At 38.0% G+C, this 15942-nt stretch overlaps 1 protein-coding gene across 7 annotated transcripts in view; it reads right to left on the bottom strand.

Moving 5' to 3' along the window:
* Positions 1-15942, bottom strand: part of DYM (dymeclin) — a 353838-nt gene that overhangs the window by 211609 nt on the left and 126287 nt on the right. For 6 of the 7 annotated variants that reach the window (XM_045886744.3, XM_064577625.1, XM_045886741.3 and 3 more), the window contains 3 exons: positions 9473-9655; positions 5431-5609; positions 3483-3608 (listed from right to left, as the gene is read on the bottom strand). In XM_045886744.3, coding sequence (XP_045742700.1) covers positions 3483-3608; positions 5431-5609; positions 9473-9655 — 488 coding nt within the window. The remainder of the gene's footprint in view (positions 1-3482; positions 3609-5430; positions 5610-9472; positions 9656-15942) is intronic. The other variant, XM_064577626.1, reaches the window with a different exon arrangement.

The raw sequence follows: 15942 nt of genomic DNA, 5'->3' as shown, positions 1-15942 counted from the left end.
GAGGAGAGATCACAACCAACACCAAAGAAATACAAACAATTATAAGAACATATTATGAGCAACTCTATGCCAGCAAATTAGATAACCTGGAAGAAATGGATGCATTCCTAGAGATGTATCAACTACCAAACTGAACCAGGAAGAAATAGAAAACCTGAACAGACCTATAACCACTAAGGAAATTGAAGCAGTCATAAAAAATCTTCCAAAAAACAAAAGCCCAGGGCCAGATGGCTTCCCAGGGGAATTCTACCAAACATTTCAAGAAGAATTAATACCTATTCTTCTGAAACTGTTCCAAAAAATAGAAATGGAAGGAAAACTTCCAAACTCATTTTATGAGGCCAGCATTACCTTGACCCCAAAACCAAAGACCCCATCAAAAAGGAGAATTACAGACCAATATCCCTGATGAACATGGATGCAGAAATTCTCACCAAAATACTAGCCAATAGGATCCAAAAGTACATTAAAAGGATTATTCACCACAACCAAGTGGGATTTATCCCTGGGCTGCAAGGTTGGTTCAACATCCGCAAATCAATCAACGTGATACAATACATTAACAAAAGAAAGAACAAGAATCATATGATCCTCTCAATAGATGCAGAAAAAGCATGTGACAAAGTACAGCATCCTTTCTTGATCAAAACTCTTCAGAGTATAGGCATAGAGGGTACATACCTCAATATCATAAAAGCTATCTATGAAAAACCCACAGCGAATATCATTCTCAATGGGGAAAAACTGAGAGCTTTCCCCCTAAGGTCAGGAACGCGACAGGGATGTCCACTATCACCACTGCTATTCAACATAGTATTGGAAGTCCTAGCCACAGCAATCAGACAACAAAAAGAAATAAAAGGCATCCAAATTGGCAAAGAAGAAGTCAAACTCTCACTCTTTGTAGATGATATGATACTTTACGTGGAAAACTCCAAAGACTCCACCCCAAAACTGCTAGAACTCATACAGGAATTCAGTAAAGTGGCAGGATATAAAATCAATGCACAGAAGTCAGTGGCATTCCTATACACCAACAAGACAGAAGAAAGAGAAATTAAGGAGTCGATCCCATTTACAATTGCACCCAAAACCATAAGATACCTAGGAATAAATTTAACCAAAGAGGCAAAGGATCTGTACTCAGAAAACTATAAAATACTCATGAAAGAAATTGAGGAAGACACAAAGAAATGGAAAAACGTTCCATGCTCATGGACTGGAAGAGCAAATATTGTGAAGATGTCAATGCTACCTAGAGCAATCTACACATTCAATGCAATCCCCATCAAAATACCATCCACTTTTTTCAAAGAAATGGAACAAATAATCCTAAAATTTGTATGGAACCAGAAAAGACCCCGCATAGCCAGAGGAATGTTGAAAAAGAAAAGCAAAGCTGGCGGCATCACAATTCCGGATTTCCAGCTCTATTACAAAGCTGTCATCATCAAGACAGTATGGTACTGGCACAAAAACAGACACATAGATCAATGGAACAGGATAGAGAGCCCAGAAATGGACCCTCAACTCTATGGTCAACTCATCTTTGACAAAGCAGGAAAGAATGTCCAATGGAACAAAGACAGTCTCTTCAACAAACGGTGTTGGGAAAATTGGATAGCCACATGCAGAAGAATGAAACTGGACCATTTCCTTACACCACACACAAAAATAGACTCCAAATGGTTGAAAGACCTCAATGTGAGACAGGAGTCCATCAAAATCCTAAAGGAGAACACAGGCAGCAACCTCTTCGACCTCAGCCACAGCAACTTCTTCCTAGAAACATCACCAAAGGCAAGGGAAGCAAGGGCAAAAATGAACTATTGGGACTTCATCAAGATAAAAAGCTTTTGCACCACAAAGGAAACAGTCAACAAAACCAAAAGACAACCGACAGAATGGGAGAAGATATTTGCAAATGACATATCAGATAAAGGGCTGGTATCCAAAATCTATAAAGAACTCATCAAACTCAACACCCAAAGAACAAAGAATCCAATCAAGAAATGGGCAGAAGACATGAACAGACATTTTTCCAAAGAAGACATCCAAATGGCCAACAGACACATGAAAAAGTGCTCAATATCGCTCGGCATCAGGGAAATCCAAATCAAAACCTCAATGAGATACCACCTCACACCAGTCAGAATGGCTAAAATTAACAAGTCAGGAAACGACAGATGTTGGCGGGGATGCGGAGAAAGGGGAACCCTCCTACACTGTTGGTGGGAATGCAAGCTGGTGCAGCCACTCTGGAAAACGGTATGGAGTTTCCTCAAAAAGTTGAAAATAGAGCTACCATATGATCCAGCAATTGCACTACTGGGTATTTACCCCAAAGATACAAAAGTAGGGATCCGAAAGGGTACCGCACCCCGATGTTTATAGCAGCAATGTCCACAATAGCCAAACTGTGGAAAGAGCCAAGATGTCCATCGACAGATGAATGGATAAAGAAGAAGTGGTATATATATACAATGGAATATTATGCAGCCATCAAAAGGAATGAGATCTTGCCATTTGCAACGACGTGGATGGAACTGGAGGGTATTATGTTGAGTGAAATAAGTCAAACAGAGAAAGACATGTATCATATGACCTCACTGATATGAGGAATTCTTTTTTTTTTTTTAAAGATTTTATTTATTTATTTGACAGAGACAGAGACAGCGAGAGCAGGAACACAAGCAGGGAGAGTGGGAGAGGGAGAAGCAGGCTTCCTGCTGAGCCGGGAGCCCGATGTGGGACTCGATCCCAGGACCCCGGGATCATGACCTGAGCCGAAGGCAGTCGCTTAACCAACTGAGCCACCCAGGCGCCCCGATATGAGGAATTCTTAATCGCAGGAAACAAACTGAGGGTTGCTGGAGTGGGGGGTGGGGTGGGAGGGATGGGTGACTGGGTGATAGACACTGGGGAGGGTATGTGCTCTGGTAAGTGCTGTGAATTGTGCAAGACTGTTGAATCTCAGATCTGTACCTCTGAAACAAATAATGCAATATATGTTAAGAAAAAAAAAAGAAGAAGAAGAAGAAGATAGCAGGAGGGGAAGATTGAAGGGGGGGAAATCGGAGGGGGTGGACGAACCATGAGAGATGATGGACTCTGAAAAACAAACTGAGGGTTCTAGAGGGGAGGGGGGTGGGAGGATGGGTTAGCCTGGTGATGGGTACTGAGGAGGGCACATTCTGCATGGAGCACTGGGTGTTACGCACAAACAATGAATCATGGAACACTACATCTAAAATGAATGATGTAATGTATGGGGATTAACGTAAGAATAAAAAAATTAAAAAAAAAGAAAAAGAAAAAAAGCACTTAAGTCAGAAGACAGACACACCATTTTCTAAGTCAGGTTCTTGTGTTCTGCCAGAAGGAAAAGAAGGAAGAAATGCTAAGGCTGCAGTAAATCTTGCAGAGGGACCTGACTATTCTGTAACTCTGAGACTCTAAGCAAAGTAATGGTAACTTACCACTTCGTGAATGGATCTATTAAAGCCATCGTCTTCTGTAAGGATCAATAATATTATAAGGGCCATATACACATGGTGTGAATTTCTTTCTTCGACATGATACAGAATCTCAAGAATTGGTAAAACCTATCAAACAGAAATTTTAATTTACTACTTCAATTACTTTATTATAAGATCAATGTTTTCAATCCTTATGCTTTTATTATGCACTCTGTTTTAATTTCATAGTTACAAGTTTCTTTAAAGGAAAAAGAAAACCACACAAACCAGCATATGCCTGAAGGTACTTTCCCCATGTATAGCTCAGATACCAGTAGAGAAAACAATCACCCTGTATGAAGGTCTGCCACCACGTAAAAAATGGGTCTGCAGAGACCATTTAGGCCAACATGTGACACTGAGCAGAGCAGGTCTGCCTCCAGCCTAGCAGGAATTTATACACAAGAAGGTATTCTTACAAACACTAATGTGTCAAACATTACCTTAAGAGGAAAGATTGTAGAATAAAATTATTAACAAAATCAAAATCAGATCAGCACAGTAAATTTCCTACCAATAACACATTTTCTAATCGTAGTCTCAATCTTATAGAATAAAGGCAAAAAGACAGATAAGGACATCAGTTGAGACATTATCAAAATAATCTATATGAGAAAATAAAAACAAAAATAAGCATATAACCCTCCACCCCACTCCAAAAAAACGCCAAAACAAAACCTTTTAAATTTTTACTGCTGTATGTCATCACATACAGATGATTATTCCCTGCATATTCTTATGTACCAACATCCTTAACCATGGAACTTTCTAGAACAGGTGGTGTCATAGGCTTTCTGCTTACTGCCATCATTTCCCCTAGGATACATCATGCTCAGAATTGTTTCTGCTTATTCTTACTCACCCCTCAGTAAATAAGCCATCTCCAAGTTTTTACTCACATGAGCAGTACACTGTTACATCCAATTTTACTATTTAAAATAACCAATGTTTTCCACATATAGCTGTGTGCAGACAGGTTCGTGCATCATGTTTTTTATCCTTAGGGTCACTTTGACATAGAACGTACTCTTCAAATGAATTCTAACATTCCATGTTAAGTCAATATTTTACCTTTAACACTGACAAAATGGCCACCAAATGCTGGTGACTCCTGCTGTCAACCTGTAAAAACTGGTACAGAGGGAACGTTCCTATTGCCACCAGCAAGCTGCTGCCTATTTCAGGGATGTTCACAATTCTATTAATGTATAAATAACCCACAGGTATCTCTATAGTGTGTACTTCAATTATAATATTAACACCTTGGTGAGGTAAGGTTACTTTTCCACTCATAGAAACATTTTTGTTTACACATTAGTCATAAATGGAAATCCGTGATTTCCTACGGGAGTTTTTCACTCGCATAATAAAGGATAGTGCGCATGTAAGTTGCTGTCTGGCACAGGTAGCCTAAAATAACTCTAACACTCCCAGAATTGAGTTCAGGCAGACGTCAAGCCTGAGCCTGCTGAAGGGACGGGACGCGTGGGAAACTGCGCTTAGCCATGTTCGTCAGGAACTTGCCTCGACTGGGACTATAGGCTACAGGAACTCGATGGGTGGACACTTAGCATCTGAAAAGAACCACGAGGGTATAAATATCTTGCGAATGGCGGGCGGTGCTTCTTGAAGGACTCCATCAGGCTGGGTCCTGGGCAGGGAAAGACCCGCAGGACAGGGAAGCGGGTCGTGCTGCTGTGCTCTCTGCTCTGCGGCAACATCAGCACGTGCACGGCCGCCCACACTGCAAACCTCACACCCCTGTCTGTGCCTCGTGGCAGCTCCCCGTCAATCTCTCCAGCATTACCTTTGCAACCAGCCAAACATACTTACCCCTCCTGAGAAAAGAAACGGCTCTCCAAAAGATTAAACCATACAAAAAGCATGAACTGTGTAGTGTGATACTTACAAGATTTTCCATATCTGTGCGAGCCAACATGTATGTTCTAACATTACTATTCTGATGGAGCAACGTGTACAAGAGGAGAGTTGCCTGGTCAGATGTCTGCTGTTCACACAGAGCTGTGTACAAACTGTTGAAGTTAATCTGGAAAGCGTGTGGAATTGATGAGGGGAAAGGACTGCTATCTGGAACACACAAACCACAAAATTTTTAAAATTTTGTCAGTATTTTCTGGACCGGGCCTTCTGTAAATAATAAGAACACTGTTAATGTGCACAATTCAATTCCCATTAACTTTGTATGTCACTACATTTCCGGTTCAAAATTTCAATTTATATTTTAAATTTTACTTAAAGAACTAAACTAATGTAAAGCATGGTGACTAGAGTTGATCACACTACTATGTAACTGAAATTTGCCGAGACAGTAGAACTGAAATGTTCTTGCCAAAAAAAAAAAAAAACCAACCTGGGACAGTTTATTTCTCTGTACTATCTAAACCAAGGCTTTCCAATGATTATAAATCTATGTGCAAATACCACTTGAGAGTAACTTTTTATCTTTAAAAAGCCAAATATTAAAAAAGCAACTAAACTAAGTCACATACTTCAACTTTATTATGATTTTTGCATTTATATAGCTGAATTAAGCTGGTTTTAAGAACACAGGAGCTTGTATAAACAGAACTACGGGCTCAGGCCAAAAGCGCTCTAACAGATATAAACATGACATCTTACATGTTCTGTTACCAAAACTAAATGACCACCAATCCTAAATAAAAAATATTGAGACAAAGAATACAAAAGTTTCTACATAAAACAGAAAATCCTCTTGTAAGGGTTAAAAAGAAAAAAGGACTTCAAGCTGAGTTAATTTTTTTAAAATGAATAACTATGGCTCATTCACCAATGTCACTAATCCATTTATGAAGAAAATAGCTAGGATAACATCATAGCAGTTAGCTAGTTTTATTTTTTTAATTCTTATTTTTATTATTTATTTAGTTAGTAAGTAAACTCTACCCTCAACGTGGGGCTCAAACCCACGACCCTGAGAGATCAAGAGTTGCACACTCCACTGACTGAGCCAGCCAGGCGCCCGTAGCTAGTTTTAAAGTATTATCAGCATCAGTATGTTCAACATTAGCTTCCACAGTAGGATACATCAAATCTCAAACAACTACTGGAAAATGTATATAATTTCTTGGTAAACCTTTTTAAAAACAGTCACTAGCATGATGAAAACCATAAATCATAGCCCATGTGGGAACATTCCTGATACTGCAAAACTGACAGTGCCCTTTCCTACCAATTAACTGGACTTGCTTAGACACTGAAGCCAGCAAAGTTAGCAAGCCAAAAAGGAGGGAAAAACAGGTCAATAGAGTTGGAGAAAAGTATAATCTTATCAGATAAAACACCAGAACATGACAGCACAATGAGTTGATATTTTAGTACCTTTAATATCTTAAAAAGAACCAAGGTTAAAAAAAAAAAACCAGAACCACTAGCAAAAAATAAATAAAAAACACTGCTTTAGCATGTCCAAAAGTTTTACTCATGAAAAAGAAATGTGTGTCAACACAATCTGATTGCACAGTCCCATAACCTCTCAGATTCTTCTAAACTGTACATTTGTGAGATTTATCTTAAAAAGTCTTCAATTTTACTACAAAGTGCCCTCATTTTTCCTCCTACATTTAAAATATAGGTTAAATTGGGGCGCTTGGGTGGCTCAGTCGTTGGGTGTCTGCCTTCGGCTCAGGTCATGATCCCAGCGTCCTGGGATCGAGCCCTACATCGGGCTCCTGCTCAGCAGGGAGCCTGCTTCTCCCTCTCCCACTCCCCCCTGCTTGTTTTCCCTCTCTCGCTATCTCTCTCTCTGTCAAATAAATAAATAAAATCTTTAAAAAAAAAAAACACCAAAATAATAAAATACAGGTTATTTTTTCAATCCTAACACTGTATTTTTGACAGTTCTAAAAATAATTTTTATGTGACTAACTTATTTTTGCAAAGGATGGTGAAAGGGAGCATTGCATGTAATCTGTGAGTGCGAAAAGGACTACAGCATCTACAGAACACTCAGTGGAAGAAGATTTTGGAAGCGAAGTAACGTGCTCACCCAGCTGTATTATACATGGCTGCAAATGGAATATGTATGTTGTGTGTATCCATAACATTTAAATATTACTAGCTAAGAAGTCCTATGAACTAGTTATTATACTGACAGCTTTACATGTACTAGCCCTTATTTTAATGCATACAATGATCATGTCATCATTTTGATCAGTTTCACAAAGGATGAAATAAAGGCTTGGGGAGATTAACTTTGCCAAGATCAGCCCCAAGTAAAACAAAGATCAGCCTCTATTGGCATCACTACATTATACTGCTTCTTAAAATTATAGCAATAATATAGTGACTCTGTACTATGATAAAAACCCACTTAATTTTTATAAGAACCCTGTGAGGTAAAGATTATAACCCCTGCTTTACAGATAAAAACACTGGTCTTTAAAGAATAAAAACTGGGATATGAACCCAAGGCAGTCTAACCCTAAAGTCAATGTTCAGAATCATTGTACCCAACAATCCACGAAAAAAATGGCTATCCCAAAAAGGTTCAACCCTACATAGTAACATCTGGCCTGAGCATCAAAAGTGACAATAAATACCATATACAGAACATTGGGCTGTGTTGTAAATGTGAGCTAATCATTTTAAAACCTTACCTTGTATGGTACTTATACAAATCCTATTAGGTGATGTTATCACCATTTAATAGACAAAGCCAGTGAGGCCTGATGTTAAGCCAACTGTAGGAGGCCTCACAGCTCTGAAGTGACAGAAGTGTGGTGTAAACTTACGTCTGCTTAACTCCAAAACTTGCTTTCTTAACCAGTAAGCCACAATGGAATAGTAATGGGAATAGGAAAGTACTCTCAGATACGTGAGTTTTCACTTTTTATCTATGAAATTGTTAGAGACTCCCTATTATTGTTTTCCCCTACAAATAATAATACCAGAGTTGGCAAAGGTACCCCCAACTGGCACACTCATGCACTATTAAAAAACATGCATAAGAACTCTGGAAAGGAACATGGCAACACGTATCAGAAGCCTTAAGAATGTTCCTATCCAATAACTTCACTTCTTACCCACCTTAAGTATAGTGGTATTCCATAAATCTTGAAAATCTAGCTACCGTATTAATTTGGCCTACAGAGTATAATCCCCCTTTTTTTTTTTAATGGGGTGTAATCTTTTGATTAGAGATTATTCTTTCAACATGGAACTAACTACTCAAGCTCTACTTCAGGGCAAGTTAGAGCCCACAGACAAGCCCATCACTTGTTTTGGAAATAAGTTCTAGTGGAAACCAGCAATGCTCATGTCCTTATTATCTATGCCTGCTTTTGCACCAGGATAGCAGAGGTAAGAGGTGGTGACAGACAACACATGACCCCACAAAGCCATCTGTCCCTTTGCAGAAAAAGTTTGCTGAGTTCTAATATTTAGTTCTATAAAACTCTAACTGGAATACAGACTTTAAATGAAAAACTTCCAACCACCTATCATTTGGAGTTTTCTGGTTAGTTCCTATCCCTAATAGGTAGGACAGTCTGATCTAAATTAAGCAAACTTAAGCTGGCTTTGTTATCTCTAGATAAAAATGTAAATTTAAATGGATATAAAGAACCACAGCTCTCATCTAAGATTCATTTGACCTTCCTGTGAATACAGAGGAGTCTAAGTTTTTCCTCATCTTTAACCAATATGAAAATATACAATTGAGAATCATTTCCACAACTATAAAACAATAAACAATATGGATAAGCAATACCCTCTTTCCTCATTAGAAAGATATTCAGGGGTGCCTGGGCGGCTCAACTGGTTGAGCATCTGACTCGTGATTTCAGCTCAGGTCTTGATCTCAAGGTTATGAGTTCGAGCCCCGTGTTGGGCTCCACCATAAGCGTGGAAAAGGCAGGGAGGGAGAGAGGGAGGAAGGGAGGGAGGGAGGGCATGAATGAAGTACCACAAACCTTGTGTATTCTTAAAGGACATAATGGCTTGTCTATAGGGGTTTGGTGCATCTGCAGCATCAGTCAGGTTGGCCAGCACCAGCAGAAGCAGGAGACTCTGGTTGGCCAGAGGGGAAGAAAGTTCTGGAGAGGCAGCTGCTTTGCTGCCCACGCCACCCAGTGTGAAGACAGTCCAGAGGCCAGCTTGAGAAGAAAACACACAGTTAAGATGTGCTGGGACTATTAAGATGGATATACATACTTCTGTATGATATTCTATACTTTTTAATAACACTCTTTTCAATTATTAAAGTAAAACAAGTTCATTACTTGAAAATTCTCATATTGCCAAAGGATGTAAAATTTTTTAAGACTACCACTCCCTACTCCCATAATTCCACTTCTACTTCCCATAGATAACCACTATTAAGTTTCCTACATCTTTCTAGATTTTTTAATATATCAAAACATCTACATAATTATAACAACATTTCATGTACAATTTTATACCAATATATTTGAAAACATAAGCAAAATACTAAAATATCTAGGAAGATACAAAATGCCAAAATTGGCCAAAGACAAAAATCTGAATGGACAAATTACCTTAGAAGAGTGGGAAATGGAGTCAAAGAGCTAGCAAATCAAGTCCAGATGTTTTATAAGTAAGTCTACCGAGCCTCCCAGTACAAACAATTCCCGTATTATATAAATAGCTCCAAAGTACAAAACAAGAGGCATATTTACACAACTCATTTGACAATGCCTGAAAAATCTCCCTGATACAGAAACTGAGTAACGACTGCATTTAAAACAAGAGGGAGAAATGCAAAGAGATTTTTAGATAGACTCAAACAAAAGCAGATGAAATCTTACAGAAAAATTTGTTAAAAGAACAAATGCATCACGATCATGAAAGTTTTGTCTCTGAAATGCAAGAATTGTTCATCGTTCTAGAAATGTATTGATTTACAGGCATACCTCAGAGATATTGCAGGTTTGGTTCCAGACCACTGCAATAAAGCGAATAGTATTATGATAAAGTAAATCAAATGAGTTTTTTGGTTTCCCACTGCATATAAGAGTTATGTTTACACTATATTATAGTGTATTAAGTGTGAAAAATAGCATTATGTCTAAAAAACCAATGTACATACCTTAATTAAAAAATACTTCATTGTTAAAAAATGCTAACCATCATCTGAGCTTTCTGCTAGTTGTAACAACTGATCACAGATCACAATGCAAATATTAATGAAGAAATTTGAAATACTGTATTACCAAAATGTGACATAGAGATACAAAATGAGCAAATGTGGTTAGAAAAATGGGGCCAATAGGCTTGCTTGATGCAGGATTGTCACAAACCTTTAAAAAAAAAAAAAAAGGCAGTATGTGCAAAGCACAATCAAACAAAACACAGTAAAATGAGGTATGCCTGTATTTCTAGTCCATTTAAAAAGACAGAGGGAAAGATGATCTAGCCAACTTTTAAAATTAAACTTAAAACCTATTAAGAATTCTTACAAGCTAGAAAAGTAAAGTAACCTCTTTCAATTCTAAAACCTATCTAATCAGAAATCCACAGTGGTCACGCACTGGAAGAACTCCCATCAATATCACCAACATCACCATCATACTACCGGTGCTCCAAGCAAAAGCGTTAAGGCAAGGGGGGAAAAAAACAGACCTTCTCCCCACCCCTGAAAAAAGGAAAAATATTCCATTATTTGCAAGCAACCTGATCGTGCACTGTCCAATAGAGTAGCCACTAGCCACCAGCCACTGTGGGAACTGGGCACCTGAAATGTGGTTAGCCCCAAATGCATTTTGCTGTAAGTATAAAATACTGAATTCTGAAGACTTAATACAAAAGTAAAAATTTTGCACTATTTTTTTTAATATTGATTCCATGTTGATATTATAGTATTTTCGACATATTACATTAGAGTATCGTTAAAATAAACTTCAGCTGTTTCTTTTTACTTTTTTAATACAACTACTAAAAAATTATAAATTACATATGTGGTTTGCATCTAGGCTCACATTTTTATCAGACAGAGTTTCCCTAGGACATCAAGAGAATCAACATACACTATTAGAACTAATAGGTTTTGGTACAGTTCTACGACTAAAAAATCAACATATAAAAAAATCAAAAACCCACCTACACACAAGCAATAAATAACTACAAAGTCCAATCACTATAGCAACAAACCCAATAAACTCTTTAAAAATTAACACAAAAGAAATATGTAAGACCTTCAGGCAGATAACCACAGACCTTGAGACTGAAGGCCATATAAGATCTGAATTAATACATAGATACAACATATTTCTGGACAAAAAGGCAATACCACAAGGGGACCTGGGTGGCGCAGTCAGTTGAGCGACTGTTTTAGCCCAGGTCACGATCTCAGGGTCATGAGACTGAGTCCCATGTTGGGCTCCATGCTCAGCGTGGAGTCAGCTTGAGATTCTCTCTCCCTCTCCCTCTGCCCCTCCCGCTCATGCTCTAAAATAAATAAATAAATCTTAAAAAAAAAAAAAAAAAAAAGGCAATACTGCCAAACTGCCCCTCAGTTAATCTAAAATGCAATACAACCACTATCAAAATGCCAAGAGGAATTTATGCAATATTTTGTAATACAGAATAAAGTATTGCTGGATATAAAAATACATAGGAAACAGTTGTTTTTTTTTTTTTTTAAGATTTATTTATTTGACAGAGAGAGAGAGACAGCAAGAGAGGGAACACAAGCAGGGGGAGTAGGAGAGGGAGAAGCAGGCCTCCCGCTGAGCAGGGAGCCCGATACGGGGCTTGATCCCAGGACCCTGGGATCATGACCCAAGCCGAAGGTAGACACCCAACAACTGAGCCACCCAGGCACCCCAGAAACAGTTTTTAAGAAGGACTAACCTGGGGAGGAATGTTCCTGATTAAACAGCAAGACTTTTATAAAGGTGAAGTCATTTAAAAGTGTGATACTGGCAGTAGACAAATTAGTTTGATGGACCAGAAATGAGTTCAAGTTCAGAAACAGAACCACATATATTTGAGAATTAACCTTATGATACAGGTAGTATTCCAAATCAGTGAGAAAAAAACAAAATTCTAGAAATGCCTCTGGGACAAGAGAATTTAGTCATTTCCCCAGTATTTAATTATAAAAGTATGTGTATAAACCTTGAGTTGAGAAAGCCTTTTTCTTATATAAAAAACAAAATTCAAGAAGATAAAAAGAACAGTAATTTGACTAGTTAAAATATTAAGTACTTAGATGTGATTAAATACATCCTAAACAAGTAAGAGAAAAGAAGTACCTGCAACATACAAAACAGAAAAAGATATTTATTTTAAAGAGAGACCTCCTGTAAATCAGTAAAGAAAGCCAACAATCCGAAATAAAAGTGGGAACTAAAAATTCAAAGCAATAAAGAGAAATTAATGTGGTAAGATCATCCAAGAAAACAAAAATTTTTTTAAAGATTTATAACACATAGACTGGTAATGGTATACATAAAATCACCAACAGTGAGAAATAAGGTGGTACCAGATTTTTGAAGGATATTTGGCAGTTCTCATTGAAATTAAAAATGCACACCCCCATCAACCCAGCAATTCTTTTTTCTTATACTAGAGAACACTTGAACAGGCACACAAAGAAGCATGTATTTAATATTGTTTATAAATGTCAGGTAACAGAAACAATGTAGATGTTAACCAACAGTAAATGTTTACAATAAGCTGTGGTTTATCTATACTATGGAATACAGTATGAGTTAAGATATCCACGTATTAACAAGGAAAGATCTCCAAGATATACTGCTAAGTAAAAAAAAAAAAAAAAAAAAAAAGGCAAGCTGCAGGAAAACTGAGGTAATAATTTAAAAATTACCCACCAAAACCACGTGTGTGTGTGTGTAAATGTTAAAAACAAAAACAAAAAACAGGAAGGACTCCAAAAAACACTCTTAACTACAGAGAACAAAACTGATGGTCGCCAGAGAGGAGATGGGTGGGGGATGGGTGCAATAGGTGAGGGGGATTCAGGACTGCACTTGTTGTGATGAGCACTAAGCCATGTACAGGATTGCCTAATCACTATACTGCACACCTAAAACTAATAGGACACTGTCTGTTAACCATACTGGGATTAAAATTAAAAATTAAAAAAAAAGAACAGGAAGGACGAAGTGTACACCATATTGGTAACGGAAATTATCTCTGCGTGTAATTCAAGAAAGACTTTTGCTTTATTTGTATATTTTTGTAAGAAGAATATAACCATTTAGTTCTTTAGAAATAAATGTAAAACAATAAAATTAAACATAACAATACAGACTCCATGGGTAAATGATTATGTAGAACATGGAAAAACTTCATCAATATATCATTAGGTGAAAATGCAAATCACAGAACAGTATATATGCACCCAAATAATATGCCCCACTTGTTTTTTAAAAACTCTAACGATACATCCCTCTGCAGGTAAGGGCAGCTCCAGGTGCCTGGCAGGGCGCACTGCTAACTGCAGTTAGCTCTGATCGTGGACAAGAGTGAAGGGGACCTGAGGAGTCTCTTACTTCGTTCCGTGTTTTTTCAGCTGACTCTCCTACAACATGGACGTGTTCAAGCACAACTTTCAGTTAGAAACATTAACAAAAGAAATGAGGGAAGGAAGAAAATTCCTGGTCACCAACCCCCGAAAATGTGATGCAGTACACGCTTGCGATAGGACTGTTATTTTTAAAAAGCACCTTCTGACAATTTTGGAGGGATAAACGCCAACGCGTGAACACTGAGTAGACCTGGGGTGGTGGTAATGGGTGTGATATTTTAGTCTTTGTACTCGTCTAGTTTTTTTTTATTACTTATTACATGGGCAGATGGCATTTGTAAAGAACACCTTTGTTAAGGAAATTAAATGCTTTTGTAAAGAAATTTTAAATAGATGGCAAAATAAGCAAAACTGAGAAATGTTATTTTTCCTCAACTAACATAAGCAGATACTTTTAATTTCTTCTTGATACCATCAACAGTTCTGAGTGAACATTTGTTCATTTCTAATATTTTACATTTTCTATTGAACACACCATACAAAACTACCACATGGATACCTAACAATTTATCATCTTTTTTTTAAGATTTTATTTATTTGACAGAGAGAGAGAGCAGCAGAGGGGAGAGGCAGAGGGAGAAGGAGAAGCAGACTCCCCGCCGAGCAGGGAGCCCGATGCGGGGCTCGATCCCAGGACCCTGGGATCATGACCTGAGCCGAAGGCAGACACTTAACGACTGAACCACCCTGGAGCCCCAACAATTTATCATTTCTTACATGATTGTGGTCCTGCAAATCCCAAACTTTTTCTGTGAGTCACTGGAATGACTTTAATATTTACTCTGAAGAAGCTGTTATTGGGGGGCGGGGGAGGATAAATAGCCTTCCTGCCCAAGTTTTGGAGGTCCCTAAAGGTGCATACAGGGAAGCTCAAAGTGCAGAGCATATTCAGTATAAACCTCCAGTGTAGGCACAAGCAAACCTGAGGCCCAGCAAGAGAAGTTAGCTGAAGGATTTTTTTTTTAAAATGTAGGAAAGATTTTAAGATGATTGAGAAAGACAGAAGAAAAATTTCTGTTAATTACTGTGCTCCCTACTTTTCATTAGGAAAATTTGGACATTTGAATAAAAATTATCAACTACTAATTGATTACACATCACAAATTTAAATTTATTCAAAACAGTGTTCATGATAGAGCTGAAAAACTTGAAACATTTCATAAGAAACTCCAATCATTTAAGAAAGTACAACCAGTTGCCAAGTATTATTTGCTTTGGGACTGATTTGTTTATCTTAACATTATAAAAACTTTCCAGTCACTTCCTTCCACTCAGAGTATGCTCCGTGACTGTGTACCCCTACATCCACCAACCTGTGTGTTCCAGGATCGCAAGCAAAGAAAAACACAATTAGGAAGTTCAATCTGCAAGAAAAATAATCACAAAGTGCGCTCCAAGGTAAAAGATAAGTGGTTTTTTTGCTTGTTTGTTTTTTGGATTCTCTTCAGAGCTGTGCTTCTTCATGACTAGGAGAAATAAGAGCTGACTGCCACTGGACAAATTTCACAAAATTCTGAGGGCACCCCCCCGGCCCCCCGGCTTCAGGTTTCCCCAAGCTGGCTGAGAAGCTACATATAATGTCAAACTAACTCTTTATTGAGAAGCTAGCACAGCCCAGCCGGCCCCCACCAAACACAGCCTCTTCCCTTTCCCTGGTAAATATTACTGCGATGCTGCCTTTCTTTATAGGGAGAAAGGAGGCAGCCTGCCATTGCCTACATTGTAGTTTAAACTGGCCCATAATGTTGGACCAGAATTCTTCCAAAAGTTCGTTTCTTTTTGTTGATCCAAGCCTCTGATCTATGACCCAAGAATCTTAGTGGAATTGCATTTTCCTGTTGGCAAACAAAATTTCTCTCCACCAGAAAA

Source organism: Mirounga angustirostris, unplaced genomic scaffold (assembly GCF_029215605.1).
Source record: "Mirounga angustirostris isolate CCGP_5_RB_7025 unplaced genomic scaffold, mMirAng1.0.hap1 SCAF_14, whole genome shotgun sequence".
In the NCBI taxonomy this organism is placed as follows: domain Eukaryota; kingdom Metazoa; phylum Chordata; class Mammalia; order Carnivora; family Phocidae; genus Mirounga; species Mirounga angustirostris.
The sequence above is the reverse complement of the archived record's forward strand: the minus strand, read 5'-3'. Positions and strand labels throughout refer to the sequence as shown.